This window comes from Meleagris gallopavo, chromosome 2 (assembly GCF_000146605.3).
Source record: "Meleagris gallopavo isolate NT-WF06-2002-E0010 breed Aviagen turkey brand Nicholas breeding stock chromosome 2, Turkey_5.1, whole genome shotgun sequence".
Classification (NCBI taxonomy): domain Eukaryota; kingdom Metazoa; phylum Chordata; class Aves; order Galliformes; family Phasianidae; genus Meleagris; species Meleagris gallopavo.
Genome location: NC_015012.2, coordinates 102,942,377 through 102,961,832, shown reverse-complemented (window position 1 = coordinate 102,961,832; position 19,456 = coordinate 102,942,377). Strand labels below are relative to the sequence as shown.

General features: G+C 36.5%; 1 protein-coding gene across 3 annotated transcripts in view; it reads left to right on the top strand.

The window, feature by feature from the left end:
• ATAD2B (ATPase family AAA domain containing 2B) overlaps positions 1-19,456 on the top strand; it is a 71,881-nt gene that overhangs the window by 10,256 nt on the left and 42,169 nt on the right. For all 3 annotated transcript variants that reach the window (XM_010707985.3, XM_010707986.3, XM_010707984.3), the window contains exons 2-15: positions 3,014-3,168; positions 5,276-5,322; positions 6,366-6,519; positions 8,682-8,784; positions 9,312-9,420; positions 10,697-10,813; positions 11,362-11,437; positions 13,206-13,304; positions 14,053-14,164; positions 14,993-15,108; positions 15,839-16,013; positions 16,797-16,885; positions 17,949-18,108; positions 19,012-19,102. In XM_010707985.3, the coding sequence (XP_010706287.1) occupies positions 3,014-3,168; positions 5,276-5,322; positions 6,366-6,519; positions 8,682-8,784; positions 9,312-9,420; positions 10,697-10,813; positions 11,362-11,437; positions 13,206-13,304; positions 14,053-14,164; positions 14,993-15,108; positions 15,839-16,013; positions 16,797-16,885; positions 17,949-18,108; positions 19,012-19,102 (1,603 nt within the window). The remainder of the gene's footprint in view (positions 1-3,013; positions 3,169-5,275; positions 5,323-6,365; positions 6,520-8,681; positions 8,785-9,311; positions 9,421-10,696; positions 10,814-11,361; positions 11,438-13,205; positions 13,305-14,052; positions 14,165-14,992; positions 15,109-15,838; positions 16,014-16,796; positions 16,886-17,948; positions 18,109-19,011; positions 19,103-19,456) is intronic.

The following is a 19,456-nucleotide window of genomic DNA, read 5'->3' as shown; positions in this document are numbered from 1 at the left end:
GTACTAACTTAGATTAGTATTTGGGCTTAACTGCCTTCAGTTCCGGAGTGGCTCTGTATTTGTGAAATGGTTCTCCCTTTGTCTGATAGTAGTAGAGATCTCAGCATTACTCAGTTGTGATGTATTTTGTGAGGATTAGGACTCGGTAGCAAGCAGAGATCCAAAGCAGCACCTTTTGTCCCCAGGTTGCTGGCTGGTGTTGTGTTTTACCTGCTGGTTGGCTGCTCAGTGTGCACGAAGCTGGGCAGTAGCTTGCCGTGCCACATTGCCTTTCCTCACTCAATAGCCTGGAGGAATGACTGGGGAACAAGGAACACCAGCCAGGTTGGAGACAGGAGACTGGAAGAAATGCAAACAAAGGTGCTCGTAGGAGACCTGGGAGGAGTTAAGATTTTTGCATGGGAAGGGGTAGAGATGGAGCGTAGGAAAATAGCTGTTAGGAATTTCTCTGCTCACAAACCCTTCATAAAGCTTCATTACTTGTTTGTTCCTTTTTCTTAGCTTCATTTTCTCTTTCTGCCCTAGCCGGTTTGAAACTGGTTCTGTGGCTTCCCTTGAAGCTCTGCTTCCATTCTGCTCTGGTAATTGCACAGAGAAAGTTCCTACTGACACACATTTTAGCAATGCAGCACTTACGTAAGTCTGCAAATAAGCTTGTGTCTGGATAATGGATAAGCACAAATGCATACAGTACTCAAATGGAATCTATTCAGTTATCAGAACTGTGAAAAGCAACTCTTCTGTGGGTGCTGGGTGCCATGCAAAGCAGCTGGGTGGCAGGGCTTGTGGGGTGTCATTGTGTGAGGTGCAGGGGGGTTGTGCTTGGGAAAGGGAGCTCTTATCTCTTCTGTCACTTTGCCTGAGTCTGAGGGTTTGACCACAGATGCTTTTTCGCATAAACTTCTAATTGTAGTCTTCTAGTAAAGATAATATAAATATTTGAATTAAATGGATGCACTTCCCGAAGAAGTAAAGCAGTGAGGAAGAAGAGGACGTGTTTTTGTTCTGCTTTTTGTTGTATTTTGTTTTGTTGTGACAAGGGTTAAAGGATTTCCAAGTTTGATTCGTAATAGAAATATCCTACTTTCCCTGCTTTTCCACCAGGCAGGTAAACAAGTGCCATGATTAAAACAACTTAAAATGACATAGGAACGTGGGTAGTTAGAAGTTAATATCCTTTAATGAAATAATTCAGCTCTTTAAACAGCTGAGAAACTAATCCAGCTGAAGAAAAAAGCGAACTTGAGGCCTTAGTGAGCTGGTTTGGTTTCTGGGTGGGTCAGATAACATCAGGGCAAGATCAAAGGAGGTTGGCAGGTTCACTGGTGCTGAGCTCCTTTGGGTCTGCTCTGTTACTGAGCTGCTCCCCTGCATCTGCTTTTCTCTAGGCTTTGCAGCTTTCTAAATGTGCTGTGATAGTTTTCTTCTGCTTATGAAAAGGCATTTCTATTTTTTTTTTTTTCTTGAATACTTTTGTGATCCGGAATTTGAATTACTTGTAGTATAGAGCGGTTTGTTGTTGCAGTTAAGCTGGATGAATAAACTGGACATCCACCATCATCTCCTTGCGTATAATACTCAGAGGCTTGTTACTCTGTTGTAGTACATCATGAGGTTTTTAACCAAGATCTGTGTGTGTGTGTCTCTGAGTTAAGAATCTATAAAGCAGTGTGTCCTGGTGGCCAGGAAGGCCAGTGGTATCCTGGGGCACATTAAAAAGAGCATGGCTGGCAGGTCAAGGGTGGTGATCCTCCTGCTCTGCACCGTCCTGGTGAGGCCACTTTAGAATACTGTGTGGACTGGGTCCAGTTCTGGGCTCCCCAGTTGAAAAAAGACAGGGATTTCCTAGAAGGAGTCCAGTGAAGGGCCACAAAGATGATGGAGGGCCTGGAGCGTCTCCTGTATGAGGAAAGGCAGGGTAACCTGCGTCTGTGCAGCCTGGGGAAAAGAGGACTGAGGAGGGGTCTGATTAATGTTTATAAATATCTGAAGGGAGATGGGAGGCAAATGGATGAGGCCAGGCTCTTCTCAGCGGTGTGTAGCAATAGGAAAAGGAGCTATGGCCCAAGACTTGTATATGGGAAGTTCATACAAACAAACAAAAGAACTTCTTTATGGTGATGGAGCTCTGAAGCACAGTTGCCCAATAAGGTTGTGGAATCTCCTTTTGTGGAGGTGTCAAGACCCATCTGGATGCCTGCTTGTGCAACTTATGATAGGGCACCTGCTTTAGTAGGAGGCCTTGCACTTGATGACCGCCTGCCAAACCTCTGCTGTAGGCTGGATGCCCCCACCAGCTCAGGCCTCATCCAGTCTGGCCTCAAAGGCCTCCAGGGATGGGGCACCCACAACCTCTCTGGGCACCATGTGCCACGGCCTCACTGCCATTTGATTAAAGAATGAGTTCCCCCATTCTGCACACGTTATCTGGGTTTGTCCTGACCCAAGTACAGCACCTTGCACTTGACCTTGTTGAACCTCATTGGGTTCATCAAGTCCACTTTTCAAGCCTGTCCAGATCCCTCTGGATGGCATCCAAGGAGATTATAATGTCACTGTTTCAGCATTTTAAATACAAAGATAATATCAGTAAGATGAATTCCTGCTCTGTTTCTAAGTGCATTAATTTTCCTCGGTCTTTTATTTCACTATTAATTCTTTTACAATACAGTAAGGGTAACAGTGTCATGTATAATATACAAAATACAGTGGCTAAGAGAACCACAGTGCTTGTTCAGGGGAAAAAAAATCAAATATACAAAAGTTGACGGTTTCAGATTAAGTATTTTCATAGTTTTCAAAAAGATTTTCATAGTAAATACTTTGTGCAAACCAGTTACTAAGAGTTTGATAGGGAAGTAAGTTTAACCCTGCGAATGTCTGGCTTTATTTATCATTGATAACGTCTGACTATTTCCATTAATTAAAGTTATATTTTACAAAGCTTAATTTCTTTCTTTTTTTTAATAAGGATATATAAATGAGCCAATTAATGACACTTCTTTGTTTTCAGAAAGATGAAGGTAGTGATGGTAGTTTGAGCGATAGCCACATATCTCCTCCTGCCAAACGTACCTCAAAACATGCGGATCCTGTGTGCAAAGACAAATCAAAATCACGCAGTACTGGGCAGCGAGAGGAATGGAGCATCTCAGCTGGACAGTCCAGGTAACTTGATACTAAGAGAAGTACAGAGTTTTTTCAATTCTTTCAATATTTATAATGCACTTTGCTTATTTCTCCAATGAGCTGCAGCTTGAGGCTGTTTTTGATGAGCTACCAACAAACAGGGAAGAGAGGCAGGAAATGACATTGGAAAGAAAGTCACCCTTCCCTATTTTTGGTTACAAGGACCTGAATAAATTACTTATAATCCAAAAGAGAAGTAATTTGTTTCATTTTCCAACTCCTTGCAGTTTTAAAAGCCATTCTTTTGTTCCTAAGGTTCTTCACACAATTACAAGTAATTGTGAAATGCAGACTGTATGTTCCTGGAGAGTGAACTCTTGGTTAATAGTGATCATGTAGATGCGTATTTCACGTTTGTGTACAAATAACAAATGTTCTTCTCTACACTTTGTATATATGAATGACTAGATATGAATTCTATACGCTTTGTGTATGAATGACTGTAATTCACTACCGAGCTGTCATCTGCTAGGGTGAGATATTTTGAAAAACTCTGTAAAGCTTAAATAGATCTGTTCTTTTTTTCTATTTCTTTTTGCTTTTCCCTTTTAAAACAGAATAAATTGAGTATATTTGAAATTCATGACTTTTTTTTTTTTAGCAAGTATAGGCTTGTAGTGTATTTATTAGGAATGCTAGGAGAAAAAAATAATGCTGTTGGGAGAATTTAGATCACTGTGTCAGATGGAACTTAATCAGGTTACTGGTGCTCTTGTTTCTTAAGACAAAAAGCACTGTGACTCCTCCATGCATCTGAGCTTTTGCTGGTTTTGTTTGGCTAAAATCTGAAGTGCTGTGCTTAATAATGATCTTGAGTCTTTAAGACTTTGCCAAGGTTTTGTTGCTGAGCCTTTAATTGTAAGCAAGTTTCATTTCCTCAGTTGTGTTTTCTGAAAAACGTCAAGTATCTGTCCAGAAAAACATAATTGGGATCTTGGATGTGCACAAGATTTTTAAATGTGGCTTTCAAAAATTTGCAAAATGATTGCAAAGCCTTGCAAGAACCCTTAGATTACCTTTCTTTTACATGTATTTGGTAGGAAAATAATAGCCAGAGCCCACATCTTCTATTGAGTTGAATGGTTTGTAGTATGTTGAACTCTTGGTCAAATTCAAGCTCAGATTCCATTTATTATTTAGTTCTCCTCTTTTTATTTTTTCCTATGAAATTCACTGTAGCTTTTGAGTTTGAGAACAAGGCGCCCCTTCCTTTCCAGTACTGGTGTGCACTGTACACTGCAGGTCACTCATCTTTAAAGTACTTGGTGCTTCTTAGGGTGGAAAAGATTAAACATACGAATTTTTTTCTATTCCGTGTCTTGCTTTTAATAGCAACATGGACAGATTGCTTCTAACAATCTGCTCATAGCTGTAGAGTTCTTGTTCATTTCTATTCCACACTACTGTTCTTTCAGAACCATTATGTCTATTGGTGAACGAATGTGAAGTTTTTTAAAGGTGAATGAACAATTGCTTAGGCAATAACGTTTCAGAAGAATTTGGAATATGTTGTTTTCTTAAGCTGTGGAATAGTAGAGGTTAATTTTTCTGAAAAGTTAATTTAAAAAGTATTGATAGAGAACCTGAAATTACTTCCTTACCGATTGAAGTACGCCAGGCATAAACTAATCCTATTCAGTTCTTAATTTTATTAAATTTTCTTTTTGTGTGAGTGTGTGACTACAGAACAGCTTTCTTTGCGTCTCCTAGTTTATTCTAAGTGCTTAAATGTTAATTGCTTTTCAAGAGCTATATCAAGATCCTGTTCTGAAGCAGAAAGGGAGAGTTAATAGTAGGACATGGCATGAGGGAATGTTGGAGGAATTAATAAGAGATATTTGGATAATTGGGAGGATTCATGTAATTGGTATTTGGCAGTTTTGCCCTCATTCCGACATTGGGCATGAAGCAGAATCTTTAGAGACGAAAAGTCTGCTCTTAGTTTCACAATGATTTTGAAGCCCTGGTTTATTGTGCAACGTTTTAAGTTTGTATTTAACTTCTAAGGTTTTATTTTCATTGTGTAACACTTGCTTGGCTGAGGAATTATAATGTTGTTTGTTTGTCTACTATAATTGTTTCCTAGGTTAACTTCTCCACCTGGTGCTACACTACCAAATGGACGTAGCTTATGTAAGTGCATTTCAGTGGATCCTGTAGTATCTACTTCTACATATACCAGCTTTATGTCAATAACTTTCAGTTGCATATATTTTCTAATAACTTCACTGATTACTTATGCTATTTCAACCTGAAATGTTACTGTTTTGGCTCAGTTTTCTTCTGTTAACATCTTGGATGCTCTCTGTTGACATGGAGAACATTCTCAGATGAAGTTCCATTTCTTTTCTCAATTCAGACCTCTTGGCCATGATCATGATGTTTCCCTTAATTCCCAAATTTAGTATTGGGAACTAATTTTGGCCTTCCTCTCGCAGTTAGTGTCTGTAATTTACTTACACACTTTGATTGTTTAAGATTTGGCCTTCTGTGGCTCTTAGCATTACTTTGTTATTGCTCTGGAGAGACCTGCCTTGTCTGCAGCTCCTTCTGCCTTGGTACAGCTTTCCTATATGATTCTGCTTTCCAGACTTATCATCTCATTTCATATCTCAGTGAGAGCCACGTTGTCCTTTGTGTCCCCTTCTCATAAACTGTCTCATTTAATTCTGTGTTGACTTTGTGTAAATGTTTACTTCATGAAGCATTTTTGGTATTTTTATTATTTATTGATTGTGGGGCCTGAGGGACAATCAGGAGGGGGACCCTTTTTGTTTGATTCTGTACAAAGTAGCTGGTACAGATTTGTGAAATCAGTGTATTGTATCTGATATCTTGATAATGTATTTGGAAGCCTAAGAACTGAAACCGGGGACCAAGCGTGCATTTAGCATCAATGTTGAATTAAAAATATAGAGTGGATATTTGAATACCAAATTTCAGTCATAAAATAAGATCTATTTTATAAGGAAACAAACTTAAGCCTGAAGAAATAGTTCAAAAAACAACTGATTGGAATTTTAAGTATATATTTCTTAAGAGAATGTAAGGATGCTCTTATTGTGCTCCATAATAGCTTCTGGTTTATTGTCCTTGTTAAGTATTCTGCTTATTAACTCTTGTTTGTGAAAATGTTCTTGACTGCATTTTAAAGTAGTAATACAAATTTCTCTTAGCTCTCAAAAGCCATCCCCTTCGAGGGGAAAAAAAGGGAGATGGGGACCATGCTTGCATAAACGGAGATATAGAAGTCAGAAAAAGTTGTCGGTCCAGGAAAAACAGATTTGAAACTTTGAATCAGAGTTTATTGTTTGATCAGCTAGTCAACAGGTATGTGGGGATGCTTCAGTTGTATTCACAAAACGTCCTGATTTTTTATAAAGTTAGAAAACCTTGTCTTGCAGTGCCATCTTTGTGTTTTACTGTGCAAACGTATATTAGCATTGAGGCAATGGGTTGTGGTTTGAGTTAAAGGCTGGGTCCCCTGCTGTAACTGCCAGTTTTACCCAAGCACTAAATGCAAATCTGCTTACTGGACTTCTGGTGAGGAGTAAGCTCCTTTGTGTTTCCCCCTTGATAAAGCTGTGTATGTTGGCAGTTACTGCAGGGTGGCTGGCATGCTGTAAACCCACACCCTAGTTTGTCTCTTAGTAACCCATTCACGTAGTGATATCTGAATGTGATGTAAAGTAGTGATTAGCAACAATGCACGGAAAGCTTTCCAGATATTGCTTGTATGATTTTGATCATAAAATTATCAAAAGTTTGTAGCTTTCTTTTTTGTTGTTTTTGTTTTTGCTTTGTTATTTACCATTTGTTAACAATTCACGTAGGGGGGGGTGTCACTTTTTAACATTTACTGTGCAGACAAAGTAGGTCAGAGAGGGAGGCACGGTCTGGTCTGAGCATAGGAATGGGAGCCAGAAATATTTTTCTTGAACTGTTATTTCTGCGTGGCCCTGGGCAGACCGCTTAACGTGTGTCAATTTTCCCACCTGTAAAATGGATTTCTATGGTGACATCTCTGAGTGTCTGCTTGCCAGAGCTTGAAAAATGATATGAAGATTGAATTGCCAAGTATGATCTTTATTGCTAAACATTTTGCTAAACAATTGCTCTGTTAAATCTTTGATTCATTAAATTTTCTTTTCAATTTACTTAATAACTACTTCATACCACTTTACAAATTTATACTGATTTACATTTACGTTTTTAGTTGCAGTTGAATCTCTCTCTCCTCATGGACAATAGGAAAAAGTCTACCATGAATGCTGTAATTTGATAAGATTGTGGTACTGAAGTCTGTATATGAACTTTGACTGCAGTGCCTCCAATAATCAATCATTGGATGTTTTTAAGAACAAGTTAAACAGATGTATGCCAGCAGTGATTTAGGTACCGTGTAGTTTGTTTTGGCCTGGAACTGGGACTTTTTCAGGCCTCCCAAGCCCTACTTTCTTTGGTAATGAACCATAGCATGACTTTTCTTGTAAATATCACAGTAAATATCACACAGAAGAATTGTGTAAAATTGAGAGGGGCACTCATGATGAAATCTTGACTTTACTGACATCTGTGGCCAGAAATTCCATTGACTTCTTTCTGAACAGGTTTTCCCAATTCAGATTTACTTTTGAACAGCTTAAAAGAAATGAAAGTTTCTATCTTCTTACAGTTATTATGCAATGATAGTAGAATTCAAGAAGAAACTGACCATAATCTCTGCAGAAAGTAGTAACTAGGTGGTCAGAACAGCTAGTCAAATATTTGGGTTAGTTCCACTAATCTACTCTATTGTTTCCTTCCTTAGCAATAAAGCATCTTGGACAGAGTTGTAACTCATACCCTAGGATTGCTTTGCAATCTCTATAAATACTCCAGATAATGAAAATGTAGTCTAATTAGATAGTAGATAAGAAGTGATAGAGTAATGAGCTCAAGTAATGAATGATGAAGTTCCAGGTGTTACTGATCTCATAGCTTTTAAATTGTTTCTTTATTTTTGTCTTTTTGAGGCCAAAGTGGGAAGCTATAAAGTTTACAGTTGTGAGGCATTGACTGCTTCCTGGTCTCATAATTATGTGGATAAAAAGCTTTGCTTTCTTACTCTGCAAATCTGACACCTTCCTAAGCAGTTTCAAATGTTGCACGCTACAACCTGTGCCAAGCACAAAAATACAGTCTAAAACATTACAGTTTAATTTGAACCTGGAGCATCAGCATTTTTTCTTATGGGTAATCTTTAGTTTACACTCTGCAGCTTCACCTTTCAGTTCTCTTTATTACAGTTAGTATTTTCCTTAATTGCTAGATTCAGAAAGCTACATTAAAAATTTCATATTTTAAGTCATAGTCATCTTGTTGACCTTGGAATAACCATAACAGACCATAATTAGATATGCCAAGCTATTGGATGATAAAGAGTTCCGTGTGTCTACTATTTTAAGACTATTCTTTTTTTTTTTTTTTGCTAACTGTTGCATATATTTCAGTACTGCTGAAGCTGTCCTACAGGAAATGGATAATATTAACATCAGGAGAAACAGGCGCTCTGGGGAAGTAGAACGGCTGCGAATGTGGACGGATACAGAGTTTGTAAGTGCAGCATTTCTTATCTCTTGGATGAAAGCAATATGAAGGGAGAGCACATTTGTTTTTGTATTGTCCGTGCACGAGTCAGTAGCTCTGTGGATCCTCATCAGAGGATGACATTAGAAAACTTGCTGAACTCAAATTTGGAAGGAAATTCATGAAAGTGGTTTGTATTTTGGCAAAGTACAAAATCAGGTGTTCTTTATTGATGAATTGACTACTGCGACCATCTGATTTGCTCTGGTGGTTCTTTTTTGATTTGATGCATGCTCTGGCAGTGTGATACCAGAACTAAGGACTGTCATCTGTTTTGTTGCCTAGAACAGCCTCATACTGCTATTACCAGTGTATTAGCATGGATACTGAGGGGTTTGTTTTAACACCTGTGGAATGAGAGTACTTTTGTAGTCTGTCTCTGGAAGGCTCTGAAGAAACAGCCAAGGCCTAGAAATTATGTAGTGTTACTAAACCGTGCACTAACAGTGTGACATGGGATGGTACTGATGAGATATGTGTTACTTTTATTCCAGGAGAACATGGATATGTATTCACGAGTGAAAAGAAGAAGGAAATCGCTGAGGAGAAATAGCTATGGGATTCAGAACCACCATGAAGTGTCCACAGAAGGTGAAGAAGAAGGTATGGATTGTACAGGATTGTAAGGGTTTGTCTGAAATATTTATAAAACAGTGCTCTCCTCAGCCTAACATATTACGTAAAGTATTAAGCTGCAGAGAATAATTTGGTTTGGGATCTGGATTTGGAGCTATTAAGCAGCTAATGAATTGCAAAGAAGTTTGCACTGAAAAAAGTAAAAATTTAGGGATTGCTGCAAGTAGTTTTCTTTGAATAAAACCAATTCAAGTTTATTTGAAAGTAGTACAACAACCTTGGTTTCTAAATATGTTTTCTGCTTTCCTTCACCTGTGTTTTCTGTATTGCTAAATAATTGAAACTTCTCTCATATTCCCTCTAACAATCCACTGTATATATGAAACCAGCATTTGTTGTATGTACTCCAGAACTGTGCATGTATTGATTGACTCACTGTTTGTCTAATCATGGATGACTTACCAGAAAGAATGTATAAGTCAATTCTGCATCCCTCCTTTTGTGAAGGTATTAAGTGAAGTCTCTGTTTTCTATCTTCTGAATCTTAGAAGGCTTGTCAAGATTTGAAATTTTCCTTTTTAAAATGTTGCTTTCAAAAAGTACTGGAGAAAGAATGGATAATGGCTAACTTTAAGCATTATCAACAGCATGCTTGATTTCCTTAGGAAGTCAGGATCAAACTTGACTTTAGGGATGCATACAGGGTACAGCATAGCATCTTTTGATTTCAAACTGAAACTTTGCTGTAGGAGGTTTGGTCTCTACCAGTTAGTAAGAATACAGTCTTAATTGTGAGATCCAGGGACAGAAATACAGATTGTATTAACGGATGGATCTAGATAATAACATTAGGTAATAACATTATAAAGTGTGCTCCTTTGCTTTGTGTAAAACTTACACTGTGAATCTTATTGTTATTTTTCTGTGATGTCAAATATTGATTTTCCCAGGCTACTGTGTGAAAAGAGAGAGAAGAGAGGCATTGTTCTTAACTTGGAGGATAATTACTGAAGAAGGAAGATAGCAAGATAGCAGACATTTGCAGTACTTCACAACTAAAACTGATCTGATTATACTTACTTTTGTCTGTTGCTTTTCCAGAACTGTCTATGGAAAACTGGAAGAGATTTTGAGAATAGGTTGTAGATTTATCTTGGTCTTTGAATTTCTAGTGACTTGCCAATTAGTTCTAATTAAGAGGAGGGGAACAATTCTCATTGTCCATTAAATTGTTAATTTTTAGGGTGAGGATAGTTCTGATATTAAGAAGATGAGTTTTGAAATTTTTCCCCTTTCAAAACAGAGTCTCAGGAAGAAGATGGAGATATAGAAGCAGAAGAAGCTGAAGGGGAAGAAAATGACCGACCATATAATCTAAGACAGAGAAAAACTGTTGAAAGGTATCAGGCCCCTCCAATAGGTGAGGAACTGGACCCTGCTCATACAGTTCTGCTGTATTTACTTCCAAGAGACACCATGGGAATGGGAATGGAATTTGTGTGGCTGCTCCTCTTCGCTGAAAGAGATCCCATGCAGTGCTTAGTGACTTTTGTACTTGCCTGTTCTTGTTCTTGTTCTTGTGTGAGTGTGATTGCTCGGAACGTCTGTGAAGTGTGAATTGTGGGGGCATCTCTACTGCTTGCTGCCTCATTGAACTTTGCACATACTGCCTTGCACTGGGCTCAGCATTGGAAAGAAGTAGTTGCCAAGGGATGAGCTCAAAAAGGAACCTAATAAATAATTATGTAGAAAAATTGCTAATTCTTTTGTTTTTTTTGAGTGATAAGCCTAATTTATGGCTGGAAAAATGCATAGCAGTGGTAACCTCAGTGAGAAATTTGTTAATTAGAGCTATTAGAAAAACCAGTGATAGAAATTGTTGCTAAATTCCAATTTTTATGGCTCCATTTATTTTTTATTGTTATTTTTTTTAACTGATGTTACGAACCTGTCACTTCTCTCATTCAGTGCCAGCTCACCAAAAAAAGAGAGAAAATACACTGTTTGATATTCACAGATCTCCTGCAAGAAGAAGCCATATCAGGTAAGTGTCAGTCTTCTGGTATGCAGTTGTTTGCATGGTACATTTCTATTACCTTCTGATTTAAAAAATGTTGTTTGTTTCATTCATGCATATGGATGGGTCTTGAATTGTGTATCAGGTTCAGATCCTTATCAGCATATAAGAATGAATTTCACAGCATTTCACAATAGCAGTAGAAGCTTTGTGATGAGGAATCTGGAAGCAAGTGTGCTGCAAGTACCAGGAAGAGATTCGTGCACTGCGCAGTAACTTTTTCTTTAAGGGTTTATATTTAGTATTTAATTCTAAAGCAGTAGTTAAAATGATGCCCTTCTACTGTTCTACAAGATTTAAAAAAAAATGAGTAATTTCTTTCTTTTCATTCAAGTTGCACATAGCATTAGCAATTTAACACAGTGTTAGCTGAAAATGATTTTTGACTTTATCTTTTGTGTCCAAGAAATCTGTAGTATACCCAGCTCTCTTGGAAGCAGTTGAAAGCTCTTATTTAGCAAACTAGATTAGATTGTTTGTGTGAGAATAATTTAACTCAAAACTTTCAAAAGTTCTGCTCAGTGGCAGAACCCTAATATCCTGCAAGTTCCTTTGAAATATTAATTACCATTTATCATTTAGGAGAATGTTTCTATTGCGTATCATGCATATGCAGCATTTTATTGGATAATCTTTGAACTTCTTCTTGCTAGCAAGATGCAGAGGGTTTGAAGGCAGATATATTTGGAGGTTGGTGGCCCTGCATGTGGTAGGGGGGTTGGAGATTTGTGATCCTTGAGGTCCCTTCCAATCCTGTCCATTCTGTGATTCTGTGATCCCTTCAGTTTTAACATACTTATTTTTCCACTACCATTTTATTTCTGCTTCCTGGGATGTTTTACACTCTTGAAGAAGTTCTTTCCAATTGCATAATGTTCTCTTTGATATGTTTTAAAATGCATTTAATTTTTGGTCCTTTACTTGTTTTCTTTTAGCAGAAAGCATCTCATCAATGCATATCATATTCTTATAAATGATGCAGCTCACCATATTCACTAAAAATGCATGAGTTATTCTGTGAACCAAACCTTGTTTGCTTGTGCAAAAAAGCTGCTTTTTTTTCACACCAATTAAAAAGAAAGAAAACAAGAAAAACCTCAAAAATTGGACACTTCCCTATACAGAGAATCTAGTCATGTATGTGAGGTAGTAGTTTCTAAGAGTTTTCTGACATATTGCAGTACTGCCATAAGAAATGGATCATACAGATGTTGAAAAGTGAATGACACACAAGTAGTTTGTACAAATTCTGCTGTTCATATGTAATCTCTCCTTTTATGAAGTTTTACTGTAGCAGGTATGGAATTAAAATTCTGAGGGAAGCATCAAAGTGAATAAGCAGATCTTGGTATTTCTGTTACGTTACAGATAGAGTAGGTGTTGGGAAACTTTTCTTTATAGCTGTCTGAACATCAGCAACTTGAGGACTGGTTACTTAATTACACTCACTGTTATTAATGTGAACTGGACCACATCTTATAAGGATTTGCTATTCTAGTGATGTTCACGTTGATATTGGACATCCTTGAGACTGTAAATGATGATATCATCATCCCCTCCTCATGATTATTTTGATGCTTAATAGAACAAGAATTTGCATGTGTCTGGTACAGCTGAGCAATATAGTATTTGCCCTTTCAATTTGATTTTATTAAAAAATCAAAAACATGCTGTTCCACTGTGAAAAGGACTGTGAAGAGGACAGAGTTTGATATTTATTTTGCCATTTGAATAGGAGAAAGAAGCATGCCATTCACAGCAGTGATACCACTTCCTCAGATGAAGAACGTTTTGAAAGAAGAAAATCTAAAAGCATGGCCAGAGCAAGAAATAGGTACCAAATAATCTTGGGTCTTTAGGAGGGTTTGATTTTTATTATGTAGCAGAAAATAAACCACTGCAAAATGATAGTGCTGTTGTGAGAGAGAGCTTTAGATGGATTACAAGACATAACTCATTTCAGCTGGTGGAATACTGAAGTAAGTGAAGCTTCGTTGTATACTGGATCAGGTGGATGAGAGTTATGGCTGATGTGTAAGATTTTTTTTAACTTTGACTTTTTTCTTGACTTTTTAAAACTAAATATTTTTTTAATGTTTTCCTTACTCTGATATGTTCTGTTAATACTTACTACACTGAATTCATGCATTTCATCAGTGCCAGCAATTAGTGTCTCATTTTTTTGCTCAGCATTTTTTTCTGTGTTTAATGGAAATATGTCTATTCTAGCTCTATAAACTGAAATACATATACAAACATAACACTATGGTTAAGGAACTCCTAAATACAGAAGAGTAATTACCAAAATATTGGTTTTTATTACATTATCAGACCGGGAAAGTCATCGTCTTAAATGCTGTCAATTTTTAATGATGCTTAGGAGAATTAGTTATTTGTTCTTAAGCTCTTTTAACTCAGCCTGATGAATTTTTTTTTCTTAATAAGTTTGAAATTTGATGAAAATTGGCTAGGCTGATGTCCATTTTAATTCAGTGCATGAAGCCATTCACTCTCTTGTCTTTGCCCATTCCTGCCAAATGATTGAAATAAAACAATATTTGATTTTTCTTGTGATTGAACAGGTGCCTGCCTTTAAACTTTAGAGCAGAAGACCTAGCTAGTGGAATCCTTCGAGAACGTGTGAAAGTTGGTGCAAGCTTGGCTGATGTTGACCCTATGATTGTTGATAAATCTGTAAGTTCAGTTAAAAGTTGTTTTTTTTCCCTTCCACTGATTCTGCATAAGTAGAATTCACCACAACCTCTTATTGAAATTGAAGTAAATTAGTTATAAACTCACTGATCTTTTTTGATTATTTGAAGTCTTGCCTATTATCTTGTGCTAGGATGCACTTGCTTTTGGCCTCTAAGTTATCATCAGGCCGCATACATAACATAAACGAGCTAAAATATCTGTTTCTCAGTTACATTTCTTTGTTTACAGGCACTTTTTAATTACTGTGGTACAGAAATGTGTGATATCATAAGCAGGGCAGAAACAGGTGCAATGAGCTGATTGTGGAGCTAGCCATGGTCCTGTGCTTCATGCATGGTGTGTGTGGATTTTCACTGTTATCTCTGGCAAGCCTGACTGAAGGGAGTGTAGTCCAGGAACCCTTGGTTTGGCTCAAGATAAAACTGTTCAGGAGCAATGATGTGTGTTGCCTACAGTGTGTATCGTGAAGAATTTGCTGTACTATTAGCAGAACCAAACTAATGTCTAGAAGTACTGAAGGTGTGATTCATGGTGTGATGTGCCTGAGCTTAAAACTGCTGTATGTATGTAGATACTCAGCCATCCCTGGCATACTTAATTTGCAAACCAGATAAACCTCACCTCAGTCACTGATAATTGACTTGATCAACTTTTTAAACTTCACTGAGCTCCAATTTTAGTACAGTATTTTTTTAATGAATGTATTGTTGTTTCCAGTTTTTCTTTGATTATGTTGTTTTATAGTTAGAGACTCTTCTATGAAAAGCTCTGGCTTAAACATGCTTTGCTTTTTCTTTTTTTTCTAAGGTTCGTTTTGATAGTATAGGGGGTTTGAGTCATCACATCCTTGCACTTAAGGAAATGGTAGTGTTTCCTCTTCTCTATCCAGAAATATTTGAAAAATTCAAAATTCAGCCACCAAGGTAGGTGTATTTGCTTTTTTTAAATTTGATTAAACTTGAAGTATGCTTCACTTGAAAACACATAGGAGATTGCCTCTTCAAGTGTTTACAGTTAAAATAGACTTGTGTGTCTGCCACTCACTCAGAATGTAATAAACAGGATGAGGAGTTAACAAAAATCTAATTTACTCTTCTTGTGGTAAAGTGAACTTCTTAGTGATTTGGTTGAAGAATTCAGATGTTCTATTAAGGCAGCCTTAGTAGCTTGACTTTTTTTTGTTAATTTCAATCCTTTTGTCAAATGATTGAGTAAATTAAGGTAAGTGATTTTTTTTTTTTAATAGAAGTAATCACAGTAATGTTATGTTGTGATTTTAATGTCAATCAGCCATTTTAGTGTGAGATTTAAATGGGTTTACATAATCTAAGCAAGAGAAAAAATTTGAGATATTTTTGTTGTTTTGAAGGAGTAAATCTCTCCAAAGAAGTAATAGAAACTGTCTTGAAGTATTGCTGAAGAGTTAATATTTGAGGAGTTATTTAACTAGAGTAAAACAATCCTTTTGAAGCTTATCTATGGAAGCATAAAACAAACATAGATTTTATGAAATCACACTGAATACATTAAGTAGTAATAATAGCACTTAAGTCTTTCTTCTCCAGGCTCCCTGTCTTCATTATAAAATTTGACTTGGAGTTTTTCAGGAGACGTAAAATAAGTTTGTGACTGTGTTGATCCATTTATCTTCAGGGGCTGTTTATTCTATGGTCCTCCTGGAACAGGTAAAACCTTGGTAGCTAGAGCTCTAGCTAATGAATGCAGTCAAGGAGACAAAAAGGTGGCTTTCTTTATGAGGAAAGGAGCAGACTGTCTCAGTAAGTGGGTTGGCGAATCTGAACGTCAGCTTCGACTCCTTTTTGATCAGGTTAGAAAAAAATACATCTTGTGTATGTTCTGTGCTTTTTTCTTGTTGCTATATCTGCGCTGTGTTCTAGGCAACCCAGATTATTTGCAAATGAAATTAAATACTAAATAGCTTATATATTTAGACGAAATAATAAAGGAATGTACAAATGACAGCATTATTTTGCTTTGAGAACTGAGAGGAAGATGTCTCTAAACTTGTGTGTTAATAAAATGGACAGAGTAGTTTGGGTAAAAATTGGAAAACGGAAAAAAAATAAAATGCAATGAGTTTGAAGTTGTCTGTCATGTTCAAGGTATGCTGCATAGAGGAGGATGTGGGACTGCATCTGCTCTGTGTGCATTTTAGTACTCTCATTGGGCTTGGAAAATGATGGATGGGAGAGTCTCTTATCAAGACTGAGACACAGTTGCATAAACAAGCTGTTTTCAGACAGATGCCTAAACAAATGGATTATGTGCAGATAAGATACCGTTTTCTGTAACGCAGTGTAAGATGTCTCAGTTTATGAGCACTGTGCTGTCTTGAATCTCTCAGACAGTAAAACTGATACACTGGTGCCATCTTGCTTATTTAAAGGAGAATGCATCTGTTTCCTTTGAAACAGTACTGTTGAAAGTTGAGTTTTATTTTTAGACTGCACCTTTTAACCAAGGTGTTGCGGTGTGTGTTATTTTAGCATGTTATTGCTTGTTAAGAAGAATAAACTATTTTTGATGTTGATGGAGTAATTGTGAATTAATGGTGAGTTGATTTTTTTTTTTCTTTTTTCTTGCACGCCAGGCGTACTTGATGAGACCCTCTATAATCTTCTTTGATGAAATAGATGGTTTGGCTCCAGTTCGTTCTAGTAGACAAGATCAGATTCACAGGTATTATTTTTTTGTGTGCTATCAAAGAATATACATTATAAAGTAGAATATCATGATTTGGAGGAGATCTGCAAGTATCATAGAGTCCAATTCCTGCCTCCACACAGGACCATGTTATTTTGGTAAATTCTAAAGCTTAATTTCACTGAGTTTTCAAGAAGGATTTTTATTTTTGCGTAAGATCCATTACAGTAGAAAGGACAGATTGCTGAGGTTTTTTGCTCTGGAAAATTACCTTTTTAGCTTTTCAGACAGACCACAATTTGCTGGCAATCAACTTGCAATGGTGATGACCTGTCAGCTGAAGCATCAACTAAGGATTGGCTGCTGGTTTTGTACTATAAACAGGTTATCTGTTACCAACTTGATAGAATAATCAGCTGAAAACACAGTCTGAGAGTTTTTCAATTGCAGTGTTCTGTGAATGAAGTGAACATCTCTGACCTTCTGTTCTTTTGATTACTGAGTGATGTGGAAGTTTATCTAGATTTACTTCCATAATTTTTTTTTTTAAAGCATATTTACTGCTAGATGTATTTTTTTTCTGGTTGCCCTCAATCTCAGTTTTGCTGTGCCCATTAAGACAGCATGGTTGTGTTTTTCATATTCTAGAAATACCATGGCATATTGTATGCACATCTCCCATGACTCAAATGAGGGGAAAAGGAAGGAGGTTTGGGGTCAGCAGGCTAGTTTATGGGCTTCATTTTGATGTTAGACCTTTCTTCTACTCAGTTCTACCCCATCACTTGCTCTAAATAGGATGATGCATACACTGTTAATGGAAAAGATCTTTTTAGAGTCACAGCAAATGACTTACTGAGCTCATATGCCCTAAAACGTTCTATAAAGAAGGAAGTTTGAATTTGTTGTAGTGCCTACTGGAGTTGTAATGCTAAGAGTAATACAGGTTACATCAAAAGAGTTCTCCTTAATTTGAAACTTGAAATAGTTGCATGGTTTTTCTTTGACATACGTATTTTTTTGAAATTAAGAGTGAAAGAGCAAAAATTATTACACTATTCCCTATATTTTTATTTATTTATTTTGAAAACTCTTCTAGTTCTATAGTGTCTACTCTTCTTGCCCTCATGGATGGACTGGATAATAGAGGAGAGATAGTTGTTATTGGTGCTACAAATAGACTGGATTCTATAGATCCTGCACTCAGGAGACCTGGTCGTTTTGACAGGGAATTTCTTTTCAACTTGCCTGATCAAAAGGTAAAACTTTGAAAGTAATTTTTTCTTGAAGTTAAAACAGATGTCTGACAGCCAAGCTCATAAAAAAGCAAATTCATTTGTTCTTGTAAGTTTATTAAATTTTGTGAAGACTTGTTTAGTAAAAACACATTGATAGTGTATATAGAGTTGTACTATACTCCAAATCTTCAGAATATAGTTTAAAAAAAACAAAGATAAGCTATTTGCATTAAACTGAATAGCTTAGCTGTGTTTTTGTATGAATTTATACAAAGAATGTCAAATTTTGGGACTTTGGAAGTTACAGTAAGAGCAAATATATTTATATATACTACTGAAAGCACAAAAATTGTATACATAAGCATAAAAGCTAATTTATGGATGACAGGAATATTTCAGTTCCTTGTTCTATATTTTTAAGAATTCAGCCTTTAATATTACATGAATTCATACTTAACTACATCCACAACAAGTTTATTTTTAACTTGTTTGAATTCTTTGCAGTTGTGAAATGAAATACTTTGCAATTCATGTGTGTATACTATGCTACTCAGCAAAAAATTAATTGCTGAAGCATTTGGCAGTGGAAGCTGTAAATCACATATATAGCACTTAAGCATTCAATTATAAAATTATGATAATTCCTACTAGAACATGAATTGTGATCAATTCACATGTCATACTGGTATTGATAAAACAATTAACATATGTAACTAGTATAATGAAAAGATTACTGTTTCTATTTAAAATTGTAAAGGAGGGGAAAACCTTTGTTCTCAAGAGGTCTTTGCATGATAAGTTCTATTTTATGCACTTCGGGGACATGTCAAGGGAAAAGAAGTTGATATTTACTTGAATAAATAATATATTCAAATCTTCTGACATGGGTTTGTCTTGCTAACTTTATTTTCATTTTTAAATCAGGCACGAAAGCACATTTTACAAATTCATACCAGGGATTGGAACCCCAAACTGTCAGATCCTTTCTTAGGAGAACTAGCTGAAAAATGTGTTGGTGAGTGTTACCATGTTAGTGCTTCAACTGTTGATGCTTTCTCCTCTGCGTGAAACTTGGAAAGTTTATTAAATGTATCAGGATATTTATTGGTTTTTACCTTTTTGAACTTTTGTACTTTCAACAGTGTTATTTTTTTGTGGTAAAACATGCTTCTGTCTTACTGAAATACAAAATCAGTAGCTAGTAGTTGTTTGAAGGTAAAATAATATCATTTTTCCTTTCTGCAACTTCCACTTGTCCTTTAATAGAATGCATACCCACAAAAAGAAACAAATAGAAGTGGGAATTGGAATCATCAGGTAGATCTCCCATTAAAATAGAATCCTACAGATGGGGTAGGGAAATGTTTTT